The 25,239-nt window shown below is 26.4% G+C and overlaps 1 protein-coding gene across 4 annotated transcripts in view; it reads right to left on the minus strand.

The window, feature by feature from the left end:
• Nucleotides 1–245: 245 nt before the first annotated feature.
• LOC136075152 (NACHT, LRR and PYD domains-containing protein 3-like) overlaps nt 246–25,239 on the minus strand; it is a 39,644-nt gene continuing 14,650 nt past the window's right edge. For 2 of the 4 annotated variants that reach the window (XM_065787502.1, XM_065787503.1), the window contains exons 3-6: nt 24,875–24,922; nt 14,837–14,887; nt 9,646–10,995; nt 246–903 (exon numbers count right to left, since the gene is read on the minus strand). In XM_065787502.1, the coding sequence (XP_065643574.1) occupies nt 329–903; nt 9,646–10,995; nt 14,837–14,887; nt 24,875–24,922 (2,024 nt within the window). In that variant the 3' untranslated portion in view covers nt 246–328. Of the gene's footprint in view, nt 904–6,862; nt 8,593–8,672; nt 10,996–14,836; nt 14,888–24,874; nt 24,923–25,239 lie in introns of those variants that run through there. The other 2 variants (XR_010635706.1, XR_010635707.1) reach the window with 2 other exon arrangements.

The raw sequence follows: 25,239 nt of genomic DNA on the forward strand, positions 1-25,239 counted from the left end.
AATCAATTATTATTATTATTATTAACTTAATATTATTATTATCAATTACGTTTAAAAAAATTAATTTATAAAAAGTTATATCACAATTATAATTATATATTTTATAGTTTATATTGTAATTATTTTTATTAATATATTTTAAAACGAATAAATTACATTTTATTTCAATAATAAACGATTTATTAAACTTTTTAGTTTTAATTCTTATATTTAATTCGTATATTTTAAAGCATATTTAGTAATAAAAAAATAAACTAAATATTTCATTTAATACTTTATAATTATTGTTTTTCTTTTATATATTTAAAATATTAAACATTTTTTCGCGTTAAAAAATTAATTTATCGAGGTTATCAAAATATTTTCCACGGTACTTAATCTTAAACTTCTTGATGTTCGAGCAGCGAATCCATTTACAAATATCTTTAATGAAATCAATGTCGTCGTGAAGTTCAAGTTCTAATTCTTCACAAAGAATAATCCAAGGAAGAAAGTTTTCTTCGAAATCTTTTTTTGTTATTAAATAAGATGAGATGTTTATTCGCAACTCTTCAATCTTATCTTTCGGTTTCCATCCTTCGAAATTAATTGGACGATAAAAGCTGACAAAGCGAACATTAGTTGAACATCGAATTAAAAGTTTTTTTTCTTTATCACTTAAAATATTTTTATCAACACGTAACCACCATAACTTTCTTCCAGATTTTATGTAATAATTTACGAAATAATTATCGCAAGAAGTTGCGTAAGACGTTTTTCTATAGTCAATCGAAATCCTCATCAGCCTTCGTTCATCAACGATAGATTTTATTTCATCAGTAAATGACGACTGACTTTCATAAAAACATTCGTAGAATAAATATAAATCATGAAAACCAGTTTTTCTAGATTTTTTTAGACGATCTAAAGAAATGTTAAATAAAACTATAAACAAAAAAAACTAACAATAATAAAAATAATAATCAAAATTGTGATATTATATTTGTTATATTATTCTTTTTATATATACATATAATAATAATTAACTTTAATTAAATAAAAAACTGAATACAGTTTTTTATTATTAATTTTTTTCAGTTTTTTATTATTAATACATTTTATTTACATTATAATATTATAAACATAAAAAATAATATTAATAAACATTATTATTAAATCATAAAATTATATAAAAAACTACATAAAACTTAGAATCAAAATAGTTCCTTAAAGTAGATTATAAAAAATTTACTAATTTTGTTAATTCGAACATAATTTTCATGTTATTAAATTTAATTATAAATTATAAATGTTGTTATATTTATAATTTATAATTATATATAATATTTTATAATTTATAATTATATATAATATATATAATATTTATAATATACATATAAAATATAATATACATTTTACTTGATATAACAAAAAAAAAAATTGATAATTTATTTAAGTTAGAAAAAATATTTTAAATTCATATTATTAATATTATATTTTATTAATGTTCGAAATAAATATCATTATTTTTTGATGTAAAAAGATAAAAAGAAAGCGGGTTTTATTTATACGCAGATTTGAAGACTCAGTGTTTTTTATAAACCGAATATCTAAAGAACTTGGTTTAATTTAGAATTTACAATCTCCTTTGACAATCTTTTACGAAATAAGTTCTTTAAGTAAATCCAAAAAAATAAAAAGAGTAACTAACGTCGCTAAGAGCAACCGGTAATCTAATCTATCAAATTTGAATTTTTTTCTTAAATTATATTGAATGCATGGTTGTTAAAAAAATTTGATCAAATTTTGTTTTAAAAAGAAAAATTATATTCATGTAACAGCCATTTTAACATAACAAAGAATATAGTTTTTTTGGCCAAATAAACACAATTTGTTGCAGGAAATTTAACTTCCACTGTAAACAAGAAAAAACCTATTATAAACTTTATTGTCACAGTTCGTATTAAAACTCGGAAGATCTGTTAAAATGCAAAAAAATAGTACTCTATTATAGAAATGTTTTATATATTTATTAAATCGAATGAAAAAAAAGTCGATTAAAAATAAAGTCGTTTGAAATTACACTCTTATAATAGAATGAACTTATATCTTGAAATCAAATTAATATCAAAAAATGTTAAATTAAATTAAAATGTTTTCAACACTTTTCCTTGTATTTATATAAAATAATTTACCTAATAAATCAAAATGAAAAAAAAAAAAAATAAAAAAAATAAAGTTGTTATCATCCATCAATTCTATTCAAGAGATCATCGTCGTAATTTATTATTTGCAGCAATTCAATTTAAGTTTCAAAATATGATTTTTTTTTAAAAAAAAAAAACAATAATTAAATATGAAAACTGAAGTTTACTTACGAAAATTTACAAGTTTTGTTACCAGTGAGAATTTTTATAAACAATGGTAACAAAATGATTTTGTAAAGCATTTTAAGAAAAAAATCAAAAAGTTAGAGTTTTTATATATAAGACTCGATCATCGAACTTCAAAAAATCTTTTTATAAATTCGAAAGAAGTAGAAGCAGTTAAAAACAAACGGAGAGCTTACGTAATGATATCGTAACTATCGCAACCATTTGATAATGGTAGCGGGTCGTTAAAGAGAAAAGTTTAAAAGAGAAAAGAACTTTTTTTTTCTCTATCATGTTGGTTTTCATCTCTGTTAATAAAATGTTGCATTGGTGTCATTAGTTTCAACTTTTTATTAATTGTTTAAATTAATACTTTATTTATAAATTTATTGTATTAGTTGCACTACTCCCAATTTATTCAAAGATGTTAAATTTATATGTTTAAAAAAATCTCAGTTATTGAATGGTAGTAGACTCCAGTAACTTTTTCGCCCTTATGGGTCGTCCGTAAAGTACGTACGCCCAAAATTTAGAAATTTGACTTCCCCCTCCCCCTGTTGCAATGCGTACATTATAAGTCCTTCATCCCCTCCCCCCCCCCCCCCCACACACACACACTAAAAAGTACGTTCGCTTTTGCCTTTTTTTTCTCCCTAATAATTTAAAGAGTTTTAATTTAGAAAATATTTAATAATTGTACACCTTACCTCATCCATTACTTTATTAAATGCCTTTTGCAGATCACTACTCCCCTTAAGACATATGTTTTAAAAGTTGGGGTTGCTTTAAAACATGTCTTTAAAGACATGTTTTTAAGGAACCCCAACTTTTAAAACATATGTCTTAAGGGGAATTCTATGCCACGGATACTTGGAACCTCGGCACATGATCCCAACATTGAAGACATGTCTTTAAAGACAAAGTCTTTAATGGAGGACCGTTTTTTTTTAAAGGAGACGCAAATGTGATACAAAATACAAAAGTATTTCAATATATTTTTTATCAACAATTCTACAGCCGCTTTTCAAAACACCTAAATTGCTTTTTAAAAAATATATTGATGTATCTAAACTTTTTCTCTTTGGAAATCAATATTTTGACTTTAATTAAAATCAATATTTATTTTATATCAATATTTATTTTGTTTCAAAATGTAACTATTTTTGAGTTATTTTTTTTTTAAAAGACCGCACAAAATTTGCAGCAATTATTACAACTAGCTCCAGATGCTTTGCGGTCTTTTTATAAACTTTTACACAATATTTATCTATTAAAATCACTTATTCAAATATAACAAAAAGACCCCACAACATTTAGAGCAATTATATTGCAACTAGCTCTAGATGTTTTGGGAACTTTTTATCAAACAACGGATAATTTTAAACAAATCCGATTTGTTGTAAGTGGCAAACTGAACAACTTTTTATTTATTAGTTCTTACTTTAAGCAAACAAAGAATTCCAAAATAATGGGAAAAACAACCCGAAGCGTCTGATATAACAGTTTCGCAGGAGATATATCAATATATTTATAAAGATTTCTGGAAGTGTTTGTTTGACATAATTTATGAACCTAATTACAATTTAATACATTTGTGTTGGTATGCCAATTTTAAAAGCAGTTGGAATAAATTATGTAATATATATTTAATTTTGCGCTGTGCTAACAAATATATATTACATAATTAAAGTTACATTCATTAAAAAAATCAAATCCAAAGACTTATCTATAACCAAACCCCAAGGTACTTAATGTTGAAAATTATATATTTTTTAAATAAAACTACGCTTGACGATTTATTATAGTCGCATTACTTTTACCAAATTATAATAGTGGTTAAAATAATATTTCCACACATACCAAATACGTCATACTTTTTGATGAAAAAACTTACAAATATTGTAAATGAAAAAACGGTGTGGCGGAATAGTGTCGGAAAATTTTTACTGTCACAAATTTGATTGTCGAAAATGTGAAAAAGGAATAGTGTCACAAGTTGTTGCATGATTGATTGTCGAATAACAGAATAAGGAATAATGTTGCAAATAAATTTAATGAATCGTGTCGAAAATAAAAAAGAAATAATGTTGCAAATGAATTTAAGGAATAGTGTCGAAAACCAAAAAAATGGAAAAGAAAAAAAGAATTCGTTACAATTCCTTTTTTACTACAGTGAAGAAAATAGAATTAGCCTCACCATGTACTGATCCAATATTTTGTAAATCTCTAAGCAAATTTGTGCGGTGTATCTTTTGTACCCACACTTATATAATTGCTAAAAACAACAACTTTGTAGATTATAATATAGCATAATTAAATTGAGGTACATTTGATAAAACCATAGTACTTAATATTTGCGGTAGCAAATAGAATTATCCTCATCAATAATTACTTTCAGTTAACTTGTATATTTTGATCTGGTGATACGCAATTGTGACAAACACTGTGAAATGATGGCTTATAAAGTTTTTAACATTTGGTTTTTGATACTTGAATTTAAAATGGGATTTGGTAAGCGTTTAACGAATGAAGTAGTAATCATAGCAGAAATCATAGCATGTAAAAATACAGACTTTTCTAATTGGGAAATTACAAAGAAAATTAAAAGATCTACAAAAGTGGTTATTAATTACTTTAAGATTAGCGTTAATTATGAAGCTAAAAAGGAAAGTGGTGACAAACTTAAAATTGATAATCGTACTAAATGAGTGATTGAACGTCGTGCTGCTGCTCAGCACATGACTACATCTCAAATTCGCGTTGATTTACAAATACCTGTAACTGTTCAACGTGTGAAACAAATATTACATGAAGATCCAAACAAAATTCGGAAAAGCGTAAACCAAGACCAAAATTTACTTTGGTGGTGGAGTAGTTATAGTTTGGGGGACTTTTTCCTTTTCTGGAAAACAACCACTGGCATAGATTTCAACAAAAATGAATTCACAGGAACACATTGACCTATTAGAAATTAGTTTGCTTGAATATGGTGAACAATTGATGGGTGAAAGTTTCACTTTTAACAAGACAATGCTGCTATCCATAACGCAAAGCTTATAAAAGCTCTATTAAAGAGAGAAAAATATTCACTTAACGGAATGGCCCGCATGCAGTCCACGTCTTAACCCAATTGAAAATCTATAGGGAATACTTTCTAGAAAGGTTTATGAAAATGGTAAGCAATATAAATCCGCATTGGAGCTGAAAACTCGTATCAGAGAAGCTTGGAATGAAATATCTATAGAAACTATCCAAAATCTTGTGACTAGTATGTCAAGTCGCATATTTGAAATCATGAAAAATTCAGGAAGCAATACTAAATATTAAATGAGCGTAAAAAAAAATATTTTTTGTATTTTTTGTGCATAACGTAAATGAGGCTAATTCTATTTTCTCCACAAATTGTAAACTTTTAATTTTTTTTTCCACTTGTAATTAATTAAACATATCAATTTATAAACTTTTTAATTGTAGTAGAATATAATTAGAAATATAGTAGATTTAATCATTGTTTCATTGCCATTTTTGTTAAATTAGAACAAAAAATAAAGGTGAGGCTAATTCTATTTTCTCCGCTGTAATTGCAAGACTATCCTATTTTTACTATTTGCCACACTATTCCGTTTTTACTATTTGCGACACTATTCCTTTTTCAATATTTGCGACACTATTCTTCTTTTATGTTTTCGACAGTATTCCAATTTTACTTTTTGCAACACTATTACTTATATTATTTGCCACACTATTCTTTTTTTTCGTTTTTGACACTATTTCGATTTTACTGTTTGCGACATTATCCCTTTTACTAATTGCGACACTAATCCTTTTTTTTGTTTTTGACACTATTCATTAAATTCATTTGCAACATTATTCCTTATTCGACAGTCAATCATGCGACAAATTGTGACACTATTCCTTTCGCACATTTTTGACAATTAAAATTTTGCGACACTATTCCGCCAAACCAAAATTAGTGAGCACGCTGCTGTTTTATGCTTTACACCATATTTGTATTAATGTACGGCAAGAAACGCGTTGAAATGGTAGTTGGTAAAATGCAAACCACGAACCGCTAAAACACGAATTTTTTTGCGAATCTGATTATGAAAACTTAAATTCTGCAATTAAAAAAGCTATAACTATATTAATTGTTTTCCTGATGATCTCTCTGTCTCTTTATATATATATATCCTTTGCCAACAAAATACTACAACATATCCACCGTCAACTCAACCGTCTGGTCAATAACTAGGTACCCGGGTATCCATTCCAGTTTTCAAAGTAGAATTTGTTAAGGTCCCTTTAAAATATTTTTATGACTGCTCGGATCCCTAAAGTTGAAGTAGTTTGACACCACTTTTTTGTCAAAATTTTTTGGAATTAATCATTCAATAGCAGTTTTTAGCTATCAAAATCAATACCTCCTCTGTTCAATAACCGGATACCCCAGTACTCAGGTTAATATATATGAAACCCGGGTTTATACACAGTAATAAAACTGTTTATTAAAGTTTTTTTTTTTTTATTTAAATACATTTCCTTAAAAAATAACAAAGACGTTAATTATTTCACACACTCCTCACATGTTGTTACACAATGCTCATTACAAATAGGGAACTCACATATCGAACATGATTTTCGAGTTTTGCAACGTTTTTCAAATTCGCTGGTGAGACAAACATGGCATACCTCAGTAATCTTTTTCCTTCCAGTTGAACCGAGTTGTACCTGGGGTTTAGAAGATTTAGATGCTGTTGGTTGCACATATGGATGCATAGCTTGACAAAAAAAACTTTCATATGCCACTTTAGTAGTAAACTGCCTCATGAATTGTGGATTATGCGAACATTTTTCAACAAATGGAGTACACATCTCTCTGCCCAGTTACCGATAAAGTAATTGTCGCTCATATGATTTTTTTGGAAGCACTTTATTATTCTCATAATAAAGGATATATCCTGCAAGGCAGGTAACATTGAGAATATTGTAGAAAAATGCTAGAGGCCACCTTTGAGTTAATTTTTTAGTAGTATATCTACAAAGCATTTTATCCATTGTGTCAACAACAGCTTTTGAGCAGTTGTAAAATTCAATAATTTCTGGTTTTTTCTTTGCACCATCACCGATCTTTGCTACCTGATGCATTGATGATAGCATAATCACTGCCTTTATTTTTTTTGGGCACATAACTGTACATGGTTACTACTTCATGAAAACCAAACACGGTGGTTAGTTCTTCTCGGGTTTTCAATGCAGTAATTGGTGTTAGAATGCACATCTTTTTTTCTTTAAAGCGCCAACAATTGTTAGATCCAAGGATAGTAAAGATTTTGCCAATGACAGAGTTGTGAAGTAGTTATCCATTGTAATGTTTCTAACGGATCCTTTGTATTTGCTACCAAGTCTTTTACAACTGTCTCACCAACATTTTTCTCACGACCAGCACTCGATTTTCCAATGTAAATCTGACCTGTGAGATGGTACGAGTTTTTTGCATAACTTATTCACCATACTTTAATTCCATACTTGGCTGGCTTTGATGGAATATATTGAGTGAATTTAGTTCGACCCCAATTTGCGTAAAGTTGCTCATCAATGGTCAGGTGCTCTGTTGGGTTATGTTTTGCTAAAATACTATTATGCATTGTCCAAATGTCTCGTATTGGAGTAGCTTTACCAATATCGATGCGTTGAGCAAAAGTATTGGCATCATCAAATCGAATAAAACGAATGATGTTCCAACAGCGATTGATGTCCATTGCTGCACGATACAATGGATATGAGTTGTATTGTCAATATTTGAGTTGTTGGCGCCAGAGATTATTAAAATGGTCAGGAATGCATAAAACTCCTGAAGCTCTAGATTTATCCACACTAGTTGTTTTTTCCCTGGATTTTTTTCATTATATGTTGTATGTGTTGAGTTTGCTTTTTTATTCGTATGACGTATAATGATATCAGCCATTTCTGGAGTGAAAAATAATTTGAATGTATCTAGAATTGATAGCATGTTTGTATTTTCTTTAGGTCCACGTCTCTGTCGCACAATATTTGCAACTTGATGTTAATTTTTTGGTGTCTCAGCCCACTTAGTACCATCTTTTGCTGTCATAACTAGTACCATCTTTTGCTGTCATAACTGGCCCACTATTTGGCGTTTCTAATTCAATTTTTTGATCTTCGTCATTATCATCTTTTATTTCACTTTCTTCATCTTCGCCGAGTGCATTCTCATCAACTTCTTGTAAAAATATATACAATATATAAAACATTACATTTCATAATCATTCTTGCATAATAGAAAATGGAATTGTAAATTACCAGTATCATCAAAATGCGAAGCTGCCACTTCACTCTCTGGTAAAAATTCATCATCGTCACTATCCAACACATGGCCATTGCCAGATTCTTTACCATCAAATATTTCGAATACATTTCTATTGAAAAAAGTTTTCAGTTTCTTATTTTACTTTTTGATTGAAAGTACAAAACAATTTATTCAAAAATAAAACAAGGAAATCACTAATTACCGTTGAAAATATGATAAATCCATTGTATTTCTATATACCCATCCATCATCCATTGTATTATCCATTACTCAATACGATTATTTACTTATAATATCATTACTTCCTAATAAACAAAAAAAACTCTTTTTCACAAAAAATTTTGTGAATTATAATTTTGTTCTTTTCACTACACATTATGTGGGCACCCGAGTATCCGGTTATTGAACGAATGGTGAAAGTTTGGTTATTGACTGTACGGTTAAAATATCATTAATAGTTTTAGTCTACAAACTTCTAAACACCCTTTTTAACTAAACATCATACAGCTATTGCTCTTTTACATGGTTTTCAGCTGGAGTTATTTTTGAACAAGATTGCTTAAAACCAGTCTTAAAAGTTGATAGACACGAGATAAAAACTGAGAAAAAAAGACAAAAAGCATTGAAAATGAATTATGCCACTTTTTCAACATTATTACAAATTATTTTTTCTCAACCAGAATAATAGTGACGATTTTTGAGAGTATTTTATTATTCGTATTCAATGTTCCCCAAGTACATCATTTAAAAAGAAAAGATATTAAAAAAAACCGCTTTTCTTTTTTTAAATAAACTTATATTATAAAACTATAAAAAATCTAAAATTAACAAAAAAAACTTTCTTTGCCCTAAAAACATGCTATTTTTTTAAATCCTTATTTAAATAAAAATAAAGTAAAAATTTCTATATATTTTTCATTTTATTAAACATCTATATGATTATCGAAAATGACTCAAAAAACTTACCCAAAATAGAATACAAAAGAATATAATTTTCATTGGGTTTTTTCGAAGGATTCAGTTCAACAAGAAACTTTAATAAGCTATTTTGGTTTTTGTTAGTTAATCCACAAATCATCGATAAACAACTCTCTAGCTTTTTATTAGCCATAATCTCATCACAACTTAAACAATTATACGCATAAACAGATGCACAAAACTCCATTAATGTCAAATGTGCGAATTGATAATAACAATCAAGATCTGTTTCAATCATTTCTATAAATCCAAAAAAATTACCTTCATTTTCATTAAAGTCATCAATAAAAGTTTCAATTTCTTCTTTGGAAAAAATTATTTTATTTTCAACAAATAATTGATAAGCAATCTTACAAATATTTAAAACATATATTTTATTAGAATTGTTTTTCATTATCTGATAAATCATTTCATTGTTTTTGATGATGTGTTTTCGCAAAAAATATAAAAAAATATTTGCATACAAATCTGTCATTGTTAAGAAAGAATTTGTATTTGTTTTATCTAAATAACTCATAATTTTACACATGGAAGATAAATAAAAGGGAACAGATGCCATAGCTTTTGCAATAGGAGATTCTTTTAAAGTTGCTTTTACAATTTCTTTATTTTCTTCCAAAACATGATTTTCTACATAATTCGTTATTCCATTTTCGTTAAACCCCATTATTTGAATGATTAACTTATCAGTATGATCTGTATATATACTTTGGTATTGATCAATTGCATAAACTCTACCAGCAACTACATGTTTGTAATTTTGAATTTCAGTTAAAACTTTGACGATTGGATATTTACACTCTAAAATGGGATTTGATAACTCATTGAAATATTTAAACTCATCTAATCCATCAATTAGAAACAGTGCATTGTGAATACTAATATTAAAGTTATTTATAATATCTTTGTAGAAAACACTTAGTAAATCAATAATATTAGAAATATTTGTATATTGATTAATCCTCCTGCATTCCAAATAAAAAACAAGTTCAATGTTTTTCCAAATTTTATCATTTGACCAATCAAGCAAACATTTTCTAAGCAACCATGTTTTCCCAATACCAGCTATTCCAGATATTAATATTACCGATTTTACATCCATAAATACTTCACTATATGGAATTGAAGTATAACACCTTTGTTTTTCAAGAAATTCCTTTCGTTCAACACTAAAAACAGCGTCTATTAGGGTTTTTTCTGCATCAACAATACATAGATCAACAAACTTATGCATTAGATCAACATTTGCAGGTGCTTTTAGTAATGGTTGAAGTTCACTAATCTTCCTATAATATTTGAGATAAGATTTTTTTAGTTCAGCAGACACCCTTGACATATCTAAATAAAACAAAACAATTTTTAGTAAAACCATCATAATGACTTATCTAATGTTCATGTTTATGACAATGAAGATCATCATTACTATAATTTTATATAGACATAAAATAGTTATAATTATACACTTGACATTTCTTATAAATCTAATGAACATAAATAATTATTTTTAATTTCATTTTTTATTGATTTAAAATTGAAGTTACTTGGGGTTAAATTTTTATTTGTTTTTATGTTTGAAAAAGTTTTTATTCAAGCTTAAAATTATTACTTTTAACAAACTCCTGAATTTATTCTCAAAAACTTCTAAAAATACTTTTGATTTAAAATCGATTAAAATTACTAAAAACTTTTTTATTTGAAATATATTTATGGTTTCATTTTAAACAAAGTTCTTAATAAAGGCTAAAGTTAAACAACTTTGTCTTTATTTTTTTACTTGTTTTTTAAAAGTTTTCTATTAAATAAAACAATTAAAAATAAAGTGAAAAAAATATCTAATAAAGTGAAAAGTATTAAAATTTCTCTGGTGAATAATATGAATTAAATTCATCTTTATGAACTTGATTTTTATTGATAGTTTATCAAAAATATAGTTACTTTATATGAAATTTTTATTTAGAATTGAAGTTATTGCATTTGTCAAAATTTTTAAATTTGTTATTAAGTCTGACAAAATTCCTATTTAAAGATGAAGTTGAAAAATTCGTTAAAGTTTCTACTTAAAACTGATTAAAAATCATTTAAAATCAAAAGTTGGCTTCAGAAATGATGAAGCCAGCCTTTTAGATCAATATTACCTCTATAAAGGGTAGCTATAAATATAGAGGGTAGCTTTATATAAAGGGTAGCTATATATTGATTCTCAACAACAACATTTAAAAAGATGAAGCAAGAAATCAATAATGAACATTGTTTCTATGAAGAATAGGTCTCTGCACCACATTGAGATGTTTTAAAGGAAATTTCATGTGAATTTTAATGAATCTTTTTTTTTTAAAATTGCTAAATTATACTTATGCTCTTTGTTTATGGAAACAAAATGGCATTAAATTTCTAGATTTGTCTAAAGCTGTTTGAGTTGTGCTCTCCTTTTCAGCTTCTTCTGCAACAATTAATAAATAATATCAAAATAATATGCTTTTTCGATGTATATCAATCACAACAACAGCAAAGTTAAATTTTAGTGGGATTTACAACTTGAATTAGGTAAATTTATAAAGAGTTTGTTTCTTTTTACACACAATTGGTTATTAATCACATAACTGACATAAATTTAACTTGATTTTACTTTAACTTAATTTGAACTAAAACGAATTTAGATAACTGTAAAAAAGATAACTTAAAAAATTAGAATTTAGCTTTCATGCAAAGTTTTTAATTTAATAAACCTAGAATGTTAAAAAATATCTAAAAAGACATAAAGAAGAAATAAAATGTCAAAATAACATTTTTTAGGCCGAATGGAAGGTCCACTTAAGTCAAATCATCATCAAGAAGCAGCCAGCTCTGAAGATTTAAATGATGAATTCTTGTAGATGATAGAAATATGGAATGAACAATCAAAAATAACAGTCTATCAACTATTATCTAAATAATTTATAAATCAGTATACTATTATTTATAAGATTATTTCAGGTCACAAGACAAAGTAAGGAAATGCTATTTTATTTATTGATATATTATCTGGTTACACAAAACACTTAACTATTGTAAAACATTCTTTATCTAATTTTAAATTTTTGAGAACATAAAAAACCTTATTCATGACTAACTAGGTCTCATTGTAGCTGGCTACTAAAATAAAAAGTTATTTATGTTTGATCACTAGTGCAAAATTGTGATGTTACTTCTTCTATAAATTATAACATGTATAAATTCAATTAACTTAGATAAACATAACAACTATGTAATAAGCTAATATATAAATACTTAAATTGAAAGATGTTAAACAATTGTTTATGATACCAAACTAACATAAAAATAGATACTTATTGAAAAATATTTTAAAGAAGTTACAAAGAAGAAAAAATTGTTTTTTTATTTAAAAGAATAGAAAAAAAAAGTTTGATGTTCATGAAAAATATTTCTAAAATTAATATTTAAATTCAAAGAAAGATTTTTTCTTTGAATTTAAATATTAATTTAACTGTTCTTTGGTCATTCTAAAATTTTTACATCTCCTAAGTTAATTGAAATTCAAGAACACTGAAAAGATTTCTTTTTTCCTGTAAATTGTTTTACATTTCATATACTCTTAATTAGTTTGATTCTCTCATCAGCTAACATGTAAGTTATCCATCTATATTCAGTGTTCTTTCATTTCAATAAATTTAGAAGATATTAAATTTTAGAATTTCCAAGAAACAACTTTACAAAATTAAGTTCAAGCAGTTCGAATTTTTGTAAAGAAAAAATTATTTTCTTATTTTTAGCCTAATTGTAGAAGAGGTGAATTTTTTAAGAAAAGATTTTTTAATAATTATTATTTACTAATTTTAGTCTTACGAAAATTTATATAAACAAAATCTAAATGATAGATGTTTCATTTATAATTCACATTATTCAACTGGATTTGAAAACCAGTTACTTTAATGGTATTGAGGTTTAAAGTCAAATTTGAATGTCGCAATTAATTACTTGTTTTATTATGTGTTAAACTATCACTGGTTTGATATTCTTTACGAAAAGTAAAGAACTTTTATTGAAACTTAAGTGTAATTTTATCTTTTATATCATTTTTTTATGCAATCTACTCATCAAATGGAATTGTTAATGCAAATGGTTGTGACAAAATAAAACTTTTGTTTCTTTTAATTTAAAGTTAATTCATTTTATTTTAATTAACAAGATAGTTTTTGAAACTATCAATAAATAATCACCGAAATAACTAATACTATACTTTTTATACAAACAAAGCACATTGAAATGTGATTGGTGCAAATTATTTTAAATATATGAGTATAGTGAATGTTCAGTAAATTTAGATAAATTAAAATTATCTCTATTGGCAGAAAATTTGAAAGATTTTTGTGAATTTAAAGTCTCTAAACAATATATGAATGACAAACAAAAAACTTTCAAATTAAGTTTAGATATGGAGCCAATCTAAATAAATCATTAATTTATAAAAACATTTTTATGTAACAAATTATTACTCAACTACTTTCTTAAGTGAAGTGAATAAATGGAGTAGGCTTTTCCAAATAAAATAAATTGATAGCTATTAAAGATTAACAATGCCACAATATGTTTTTAATAATTTTTCCTATATTGTCCAGTAATATCAATTTATTAAAAACACTTGACAATATTTTGATTGATAATTTTTCAATAGAAAAGTAAAGAAAAAAATTGTATAAAATGTTCATTAGTATTTAATGCAAATACTCCATTTTCTATTCATTTTTATTTAACTGATGAAAAGCATTTTCTGTATGAGATTATTTAACGGTGCATAGAAACATGTATTTGTTTTTTTAGTTTTTGAAAGAATAACCATACCATATATACTTTTAAGATTTCTAAATTAAAACATTTAGAGATCTTAAAACTGGATTATTTGACAAAAAACTTGATCAATTCAAGTAAGATAAGTTAAAATATAGACAAGTTTAATTATAAGTTCAATTTTGAACTTATATTTAAACGTAATTGCATCCAAATGTTTTATTATTCAGTTTTACATTAAATATTCAAACTAACATGATAATCAATGTAATCATCATAATCATTGCAATTATCATCATTTCAATCATGTTTTTCAACATATTCATGATAATTCTTATCATTATTATTTTCATTGTTTGTTTTCTTTATTTACTACAATTTAATTAAGAATTACCTGTATTCAAAGCATCTGCTGGTAATACTGAAGGCATTGTGGAAAACCCACCTGGTTAAATAAACAGAAATATATTTTTGATTGGTATAACACTATTCCAAAACTCAAAGTATAAAAATAACATTAAAACAAAAAAATTTATTAAAAAATTAACATCATAACCAGTCGTGGACAGAAAAGGTGTGCAATTGCACTCTATTCCTGACCAAACATTTATAATTGTTTGCAACAACTTCACTACAGCTGAAATTTTAAAAGCATTTGAAAAATGCTTTTAAAATAAAGTATAAGGTAATAAAGCAAGAAATAAATAAAGTATAAGGTAATAAAGCAAGAAATTACTTCTAAAGATTGTTTACTATAAAAACATTTATTTAAACTATCGAAAGATATTGTTAAAAAGTGTATTTTTTACAATTAATATAAATGTTTTTAAATAACTTTTACAATAACTTTTATAACCGAAAATTAAAACAATTTTTTTAAATAAACACTTTGATGAATCCATAATATTGATGTATCCATAATACGATGTATCCAGGGCCGTACCAAGGGCTGGGCCGGCCGGGCCGCAGCCTGAGGCGCCAAAATTGGGAGGGCGCAAATTTTGATAAATGAAAAAAATAAATTAAAAACAATAATCAGTTTATGAAACAAATTTTCACAGCGTCGCTGCTGTTGATAAGAAAATTAATTAAAATTCCGCCTCTTGACACAAACTCCTAAACATTAAAGCTCATTTACTGAACAAAAGAGCACCCTTTAACACTAACATACCTTTGATAACTTTTGAACATTATGATTCTATTATGAATCGAACCAAAAAATTATCTGGTGCTGAATTTAAGAAGAAAAGAAAACAGCATCAAGAAAGTGACGAGAAACTACAAAACTGTTTCAAAAAGTGGTTGGTAACAAACTCAGTGGAAAAACAAATTATTTCAGAGAATATTTGTATTGAAGTTAATGACATTTCAACAGATCCTATAATTGACTTAAGTTCAGATTATCATTTGGAATTAATTGAAGAGGTGATTTTTATCAGCCAAAGTCAAGTAGAATTTTGCACAACTGATTCAGAACCAACAAGGGAAGATGGAAACGCCCAGCTTTCAGGCCCAGCTGAAATGGACGAGGATGAACTTTATTCAGAAATCTCAGAAATTCCAGTGGCCTCGGAAGAAAATTTTCAACACAGGGATCCAGCAACACGGCCTAAAATAACGGACAAAACAAGATGCTTTTTGATTGAGCATGGGCCAAAGCAAGACAGAAGAGAATTTTTCCCAAACACGCTGTGTGATTTTGACAACAGAATGCGACACTTTAGCTCAAAATGGTATGAAAAAATTCATCCTTATGGTGAAAAATTTGTTCGCACTTGGCTGCAGTACAGCAACAAAAAAAGATTCCTTATTTTATTTTTGCTGTTTGTTATTTTCAACAACAAAAACCAATAATTTTTCAGAAATTTCCAAAGAGTTTTGTGACTGGATAAAACTAAGCCCAAGAATTACTGAGCATGAAAATAGCAATGAAGACCAAAGATGCTATTCTGATTGGAAAACTCTTGAAAAAAACCTTAAGGAAGGAAAGACCCTGGATTCTGATCTGCAGAGAGTCAACAAACAGTGGCATTTTTCTGAGCTTTATTGAGTTGATTAGACATTATTATTCTTTAGTGGCTGAACACATTGCGTCCGTTAAAGCAAAAAAAACCACAACATCCCACTTTTCTCCTCAAATTCAAAATGAGCTGATTGGGGGGCCAAGGCTATGACAATGGAGCCAATATGTCTGGCTGGAAAATAAAATGGCGTAAAAGCTCACATCCATTCTCTTAATGAATCAGCAAGATTTGTTCCATGCGCAGCTCACACTTTAAATATTGTTGGTGTTCATGCTGTTGAGGTTTCCCCACTCATGATTACGTTTTTTCGAAAGGTTCAAGCCATCTTTAACTATTTTTCAAGCTCCACGTCAAGATGGGAAAAATGATGACCATCTCATTAAAGGGAAACAGTGACACAAGATGGTCTGCCAAAAAAGAAGCAATCACACCATTGCACAGACAAATCAAAGACGTTCTTCAAATTTTGGAATCCATTATCCACAATCCCATGACAAATGCTGTCACAGTTAGCAGTGCAAAAGAACTTCTCATTCAAATTGATTTCAGTTTTTTGTGTTTGACATCCAATCTGGTGTCAAATTCTTTCTCTAATTGACCCGTAAAACAAACTACTTCAGTCAAAAACCATTTCAATTGACATTGCCGCAAAAAAAAAAAAGGATTGAAGGCTTCCATTCAGAATCTTTGAAATGTTGGGGTGGACATCATTATCGAAGATGCCACAGAAAAAGCTAACCAGAGCGGAATTGATGGTGGCTTTCCAATTAAGAGGAAGCGCAAAGTGAAGCGGATGGCACTTTATTAAGCTGAAGATGACTCTCACCTTCTCACAGCATAAACAGAATTTGGATCTCAGTGCAACCTTGTGCACTTACACAAATTGAGTGGCAACCTTGTGCAAATTACACAAATTGAGTGGCAATTTGGGGCTATATCTGCTGTATATTCTGATTTTGACTTCCTCAGTGGGCATTCACTCTCTAAAAGTTCAGTGTATGAACTCAAGAAAAAAGCTTCAAATTTATCTCAAATTTACAAGGCGGATTTAGATTCCTTAAATTTCCAGTCAGAAATGGCAAGCATTAAATATCAAGCAGACCCAATGATGGACAACTTTGAAAAATCTAGCCCGATCGACATTTTGCAGCTCATTCATAAATATTCTTTGACCGATACTTATCCCAACATGGCAATTGCTATTCGCATCTTCCTCACCATACAAGTCACAGTTGCTACGTGTGAGATAAGTTTCAGTAAACTTAAGCTCTTAAAAAACTATATGAGGTCAACAATGGGCAAAGAACGCTTGTCTAGTTTGGCTATAATTTCAATTGAAAATGAAGTGGCAAACAACATCAATTTTGATGATGTCATTTGTGAATTTGCCTCAAGAAAAGCCAGAAAAGTGACATTGAACTAAAGTTTGTGCAACCTTAATAACAAATTTTACTTATAACTTGATGTGATCAATTTTGTGATCATTAAATCATTTTTTTCGTTTAATTTTCTTCTTCTTTTTCTTTTTAAGAAGGGGGGGGGGTGCAATTTTCTTTTCTTGCCCGAAGCGCAAAATTGGCTTGGTACGGCCCTGGATGTATCCATAATACAGTTATTTTTTTTTTAATTTTTTTTTTTTTTTTTTTTTGTTATGCTATGTAAAATTTCTAATAAAATTCATTTACACTAAGCTAAATGCTTTCAAATAAATTTTAAAACGCCATTAAATAAATTATCATAAAATATTAAAAAAAACTTTTATTTCAAAAGTATTTTTTTAATGATATTTTCAAAACAATTTGTATACTTAATTTAATAAACAACAACAACCATTGCGTTTCAATAAACTTTTTTTATAAATACTTTTTGACAACTTAAAAAAAATTTATATTAAACGATAATTAGATTTTTTATTTAAAACAGTTCGCCTTATATTATAAAACATTAGAAAAGATCAGTTTTATAGTTCGTCACATTGGTTTTAAAAGGTTAATAACTGTATTAGGAGAATTTAAAAAAAAATCTTAATTTTTTTTAATTTTCAATTAAAATTATTTATATTGTTATTATTTTTATTTGTTTATGTATTCATTTTTTGATTGAGATATAAAAATATATAAATAAAAAATAATCATATAATTATTTTTATTTACGCATTAAAAAAAAAAGAACAAAAGATTTAATTGCTATTCCTCTAATATAAACAAAATCAGTTAAAAACTTGTTAAACCAACAACGAATTATTGCATGGATAAAACCCTTGCATTGATATTAATACTTAAATAATATCGTGTCTATCATACTTCAAAAAATATCTGCTGAAAACAAATCTGTTTTCTTACTTGGTGATTACAATACTGATCTGATGCAATCAAATAATGACATTGTGAAGTCTGATTTTTTAAACTTATTTTCTTTTTATAATATTTGTCCTTTTTATTTGTCCTTTTACTATTATGCCAACTAGAATTACTGATCTACTAAAATTATTGATAATATTTTCTCTAGTTTAATAGCTAAGGAAATTGTTTCAGAAAATTTGACAACTTCTGTTTCTGATCACTCACTTACCTCAATTTTGTGTTTGTATTTTGTATTTCAACAAATTATTTATACCACGCAGACATAATTTATATGGCAGGAGTTTTAAAAACTTTAATAAAGAAAACTTTAGGTCTGATTCATCAAAAATTGACTGGGACAATGTTATAAATTCCAATGATACTAACACATGTTTCTAAATGTTTATTACTGAAACAACATTGATTTTAGATGGTTACGCCCAGATTAAAAAAACAAGTATCAAAAACTTCAAATGTCGATTCAAACCATGGATTACAAAAAGAATTATAAAATCTATTAATTGCACAATCTTCTCCAACAAAAAATGTTTAGATCTAAAAATCTTATTAATAAAAAAAATTTACAAGTATATTTAAAAGATATAAATATATGATAATTACATTTATTAAACTTAGTAAAAAAACATATTTAAAAAAATTTTTCTCAGAAAATGTAAAAGATCTTTGCGAACTTTGGAAAGGCATTAACATTCTAATTAATGTAAACAATTTTAACAGATCATCTCCTAACTGTTTGCAAGAAAATGAAATATATATATTCTGATTTAACTCTAATCTCTGAATCATTTAACACTTTTTTTACAAATGTTGCTCATAAACTCAAATCCGATATTCATTCGTTTTACATTAACTATCAAATGTATCTAAACATCCAAATTTACATAGTTTATTATTATCTCCAACAAATATTCCCAAAATTTCATCTCTTGTATCTAAATTGAATCCAAAAAAATCATTAGGTCCAAACAGCATTCCCACAAATATTTTTATAGATTTAAACTATGAATTTTTAAATATTCATTCTAAACTAATTAATACCTCATTTATAAATAGAACATTTCCTGATATTTTCTTTTTTTGATATTTTAACTTTATCGACTTAATGATGATAATTCGTCATTAAGTCAATAAAGTTACACTTAAGAATATTTACAATGCATTATTCTCATCTCATCTTGGATAATGTTGTCAAGTTTAGGGTCACATTGGAAACAATCACATTAACAAATTGCTATCGTCTCAGCGTCAATCCATTAGAATAATAAACTTCCAACCAATTAAATCTGATACATCGAAAAACATTTCTTCATTTTTTTGTCCTTCAAAAAACTTTTCATTCCAACATTTCCAGCGCTAGTAAAGTATGCTAATCTTTAATTTCTGTATGACTTAAACTGTCATTTGTGTAAAAATATTACATTCCTACTATTACATTTCTACTCTACTAGAAATATACACAATGGAAAACTAAATGTACCATCTTTTAAAACCCAGAAGTATGGTAAACATTCTATTGCTTATCAGTGCGTCTGTGAATAGAACAGGAGACTTGCTTGCATTTTGAATGAGTCTAAAAAACTATATCTAAAAATACCTTTACTCCATCTTAAATAATATCAATTTAAAAAAATTCCGAAAAACATTTTATTCTAACTTTTAGACATGCTATCTTTATGATTAAAATATTCTTTTAATTTTCTTTCGTCATTACCACAATTATTGTCAGTACTTTTTGTTTATTTTTTTCTTTTTTTCTTATTAAAACCTGCAAATTATGATTTCTACATGTTTGTTTTAGTAAATGTTCTTTGTGCTTTGGTCATATGTCTGCGGCCTATGTGTTTCAGTGTGTGTCCTTGCTTATTATTACTTATATTATGTTTAAAAATTGGTGTCACTCTTTTGATCAGATTTCTGTATGAGTGACACCATCCTAAATAAATCATTAACTTATTATTATAAATAATTTTATGCTTATAACTTCCATTATAATATTAGTTATTATTAGTATTTTTTCATTGTAATTAATGTAAACATACTTATTATTACTATAATTTGTATTAATTTACTTAATTACTATAGTTTACTATAATTTGTATTAATTTTTTTTTATCTCATATTATTTCAATATATTATTGTTATTATTATTTTCAAAACTATTGTAAAAATGATTTATGGAAAAAATAGTTTGTTGTTGTTGTTGTTACTATTGTCCCTATAAAAAAAACGTCAAAGTAATGCATGCGTATACTTTTATGTATAACTTTTTGTATTATATAATCAAATTTATTTATTTCAAAATATATGCAAGTGTAGCTTGGAGAATGTCCGTGGTTTGATTCCTAAACCTGTTCAATTTCATTTGCTTTTCTTTTAGTTACCGCTGGTCAGATGTTTGCTTTGTAAAGATTTATCTTATTTCTATATAAAAAAAAATTTGTTGTGTGTTTTTAAATGATACACATCTCATCACATTCAGATTTCTCATACTATTTAAGCCTGTCAGTGTATTTTTTTAAGTAAGCCGCACACACATATATACATAGTTTTTAAGATTCAATTGCCACAAGAATTAGTCAAGACGACCACGAGAATCGGTCAAGAAGGCCATGCCGTCTACAAATTTTTCACATAGCCTAAACTATTTCATTTTTTTGCTTTGTTAATTCACCTCCCCAAGGCCAAGAGGGCCATTATAGACAAGGAGGCTACTTAATAGTGGTTATAACCCTCTCTCAACTCTATAACTCCGAAACACGAACCATGATGAGCAAGATCGCTGCGCGGAGAAACAAGTTGAGCACGGTACTACCAGGGACGTGATGGGGATCGAACTCAGAACCTCTTGCTTTGAAGCGAGCGCTCTACCACTATATCACTACCGGATATTACCTTTCTTTTCCTGGACATGTTTCTTTTTAACATTTGGCTCTGTGTGTGTATAATAAAACTAAAAAATTTAGGAGGTAGGTTTCGAACCACGATCATTCTGTTTATGAAGTAAATGCCATACCCAAATAAGCTAAACATGTGCATACATACAAACAAATAAACATAACTATATAATACAAAAATTTATACATAAAAGCATGCACATGCATTATAAAGACGTTTTCATATAGGGACAATATATACTTGTTACATTGAAATTGTACAAATATAATTTACAAGCAGATAACAAAAAACAAATAAAATATAGGAAACCATTCTTTTTAATGCCGATTTTGTTTTTTGTTTTTTGCTTTGCCTTATCTAATTTTGTTGCTGAAAATAACAACCACTCTAAACAAACAAAAATAAAAACAGTACAAATGTTAAATAAATTATTAATTTTTTTATAATTTTTTTATATTTAAATTTATTTTAATTTCCCATTTTGTTAGTTTTCCTTTTTTGTTTTTGAAACTTAGTTTTTTCTGCAATGAATAATATAATAAAACTTGTGCCAAGTTGTCTAAAATAAAATACTCATGTATGGTTATACAAGACAAAAAACTACATGCGTTTCCTGGGAAGGCTTGAATTAAGTTGTCTAATGTTCTCAGTAGTGCTTTACATAACTTGAAAAAAAAAGTGTATATAATATAAGAATAACGTAAACTAATATGAACACAGCTGTAAAACAAAGTACTAAAATTTCATCTTCATCTGAAGATTTGTAATTTATTTATTCATAATTTATCTTTTTTATCTGCGTTTTTTACATCTAGGTGCTTTAGTTAATTAGTACAGTTTCGACATTTTTCAACATGCTTTGCCATTTAAGGTCTATTTTTAGACATGCTTTTATAGCAATTAGCAATGCTGTTATAGCAATTAGCATGCTGTTATAGCAAATGGAACATATAACTCTTTCTATTTTGGCAATTTAGTTTATTGGCCTAATTTAATTAGCAACTAAGTTTATCATATTTATAAAATATCTTCTCTTTGTCTCTCTCTCTCTCCATCTCTCTCTCTCTCTCTCTCTCTCTCTCTCTCTCTCTCTCTCTCTCTCTCTCTCTCTCTCTCTCTCTCTCTCTCTCTCTCTCTCTCTCTCTCTCTCTCTAACAAATTAGGGTGGCTTAAAATCCCCTTTAGATAAAAAATTACAACTCAGTGTTTTTCATGTTTTGTGGTTATTTTCTGTGATTAATTTAAACCTAATTTAAGTACAATCAGTTCAAATATTTATTTTTTTTAGATTTTATTGCAGAGAAAACTACAATTTTTTAATTTAAAAAAAAAATTTAACTAGTTTTTTGATATATAGGTATTATAACAGTTTTCCTCAAAACAATACAATAGAAAAAGATATTTTAGATAAAAAAAGGAATTTTATTTCATCAAAACAATAAAATGCTGTAGTTTTGGGATTTATTTTGTATGAACAAAAAAAAAAAATAATTTTGATAAAAACTGATAGATAAAAATAGTTTGTTAACTACAACTGTTATGATTAATAAAACAATAAACATGTTATGCCAATTATAATATATAAAACATAATGACATATATTTAAAACAATATCACTATATAAAACATTTAATGTCAATCATATTTATGAAGTTATTAAAGAAACCAATGTTAAATATTATAACTTTCAACATTATATCTTTGTTTCAACAATGCGTCTTGTAAATACAATAGTGGCATTGTAGTAAACAGTCTGAAAAAAAACAATGATTTTTAAGAAAACCTTACAGCAATTTTCAGTAAAAACCATTGAATGTATGAATATACATATATTGTTTAGCAACAATCTTTAATTTTGCTTGAAAAAGTCAAACTTTAAAAATTTAAACTTTTACTATTTTGATGAAAATTCTCAGAGAAATAAAGCGTAAACATTCAAAAATTACAGTCTATCTATTACTTTAATTATTTATAAATTGGTTTATTATTATATTTAACTTTTTTATTATTATTATTATATATAAAGAAATGCTATTTTAGTTATTAATAGTTTTTTGGTAATAAGTAGTTATTGATCAGGTTACCTGAACCATTTAAAAAGTGGAAATATAAAATATTCTATATCTATTATAAATGTTGAACAATTTATTCTTTATTCATAACTCATCGAGACTAGCTATTAAAATAAAAAGTTATTTATTGGTAACCATTTGTGAAAAATTGTGATGTTGCTATATCTATAAATCAAAACATCCTTGGTAAATTCACCTACCTTATTTTACTGTATTTAACTCCCTAAGGACAAACTGGTAACAAAAGTAAAGAAAGAAAATATTTTACTTTTTTCAAGTTTTTTTAACTTTGATACAAACCTCTTATAAAACTAAAATTCTGAAACTCAAGCCCTAACAAATTATTAAAACAACTAACTAAAATCTTACTATATTATTTAATTTTTAAGAAAAAATCAAGGTATCTGACACTTGATATGATACCAACATATTAAACTTGTTTTACTGAAGCAGTTAAAAGTAAATGGGCATTTTGTTTAAATGTATTATTTTAAACCAACCAATGATATGGAGTTACATATTATGTAATTGAATTGACTTATGATATGCCACTAACACAATACACAAAATAAATAATTTCTAATTATGATATATTAAGGTAATAAGAAAAAAGATAAAAATTAAGGAATTTAATATTTTATTGGTAAACAACTCCTTAATGATACTAGGCTAAAACAAAAATGGGTACTTATTTAAAAATTTGATAGAAATTACAAAGTGAAAAAAATAAACATTATTTTATCTAAATTTAAATTGTAAAATTGATGAATAAAATAATGATTTATATAATATAATACTATTAGAAAAATTAGAGAAAGTTTAAAACTTTTTTTGAGACTTTGATGCAATTTTATTTATGACAACTTTTTTATGCGTTCTTGTCATGTGTTAAGCTTCATGAAATGATGTTGATAAAAAAAAGTTTTTTTTGCAGCTTAATGAACATCATACTATCAATAGATAAACACTGTAAAAAGATTTAAATAATATATTTAAATAATAAAATATATAACAAATGCAGACAAACAAAAGTAGAGTAAATGATGGGTAAATGATATAAACCAAATATAAAAATTACCTTTATTGGCAGAATCTCTGGTAGATATTTCTGGTGAAATTGAAGTCTCTAAATGATATAATAAATTTCTCACAATAAAAAAAAACTTAATAAACAATTTATACATATATATATAAATTATATATATATATATATATATATATATATATACATATATATATATATATATATATATATATATATATTTACATATATATATATATATATATATATATATATATATATATATATATATATATATATATAAATATGTATATATATATAAATATATATATATATACATATGTATATATATATATACATATGTATATATATATATACATATGTATATAAATATATATATATACATATGTACATATATATAT

This window comes from Hydra vulgaris, chromosome 01 (genome assembly GCF_038396675.1).
Source record: "Hydra vulgaris chromosome 01, alternate assembly HydraT2T_AEP".
Lineage (NCBI taxonomy): Eukaryota > Metazoa > Cnidaria > Hydrozoa > Anthoathecata > Hydridae > Hydra > Hydra vulgaris.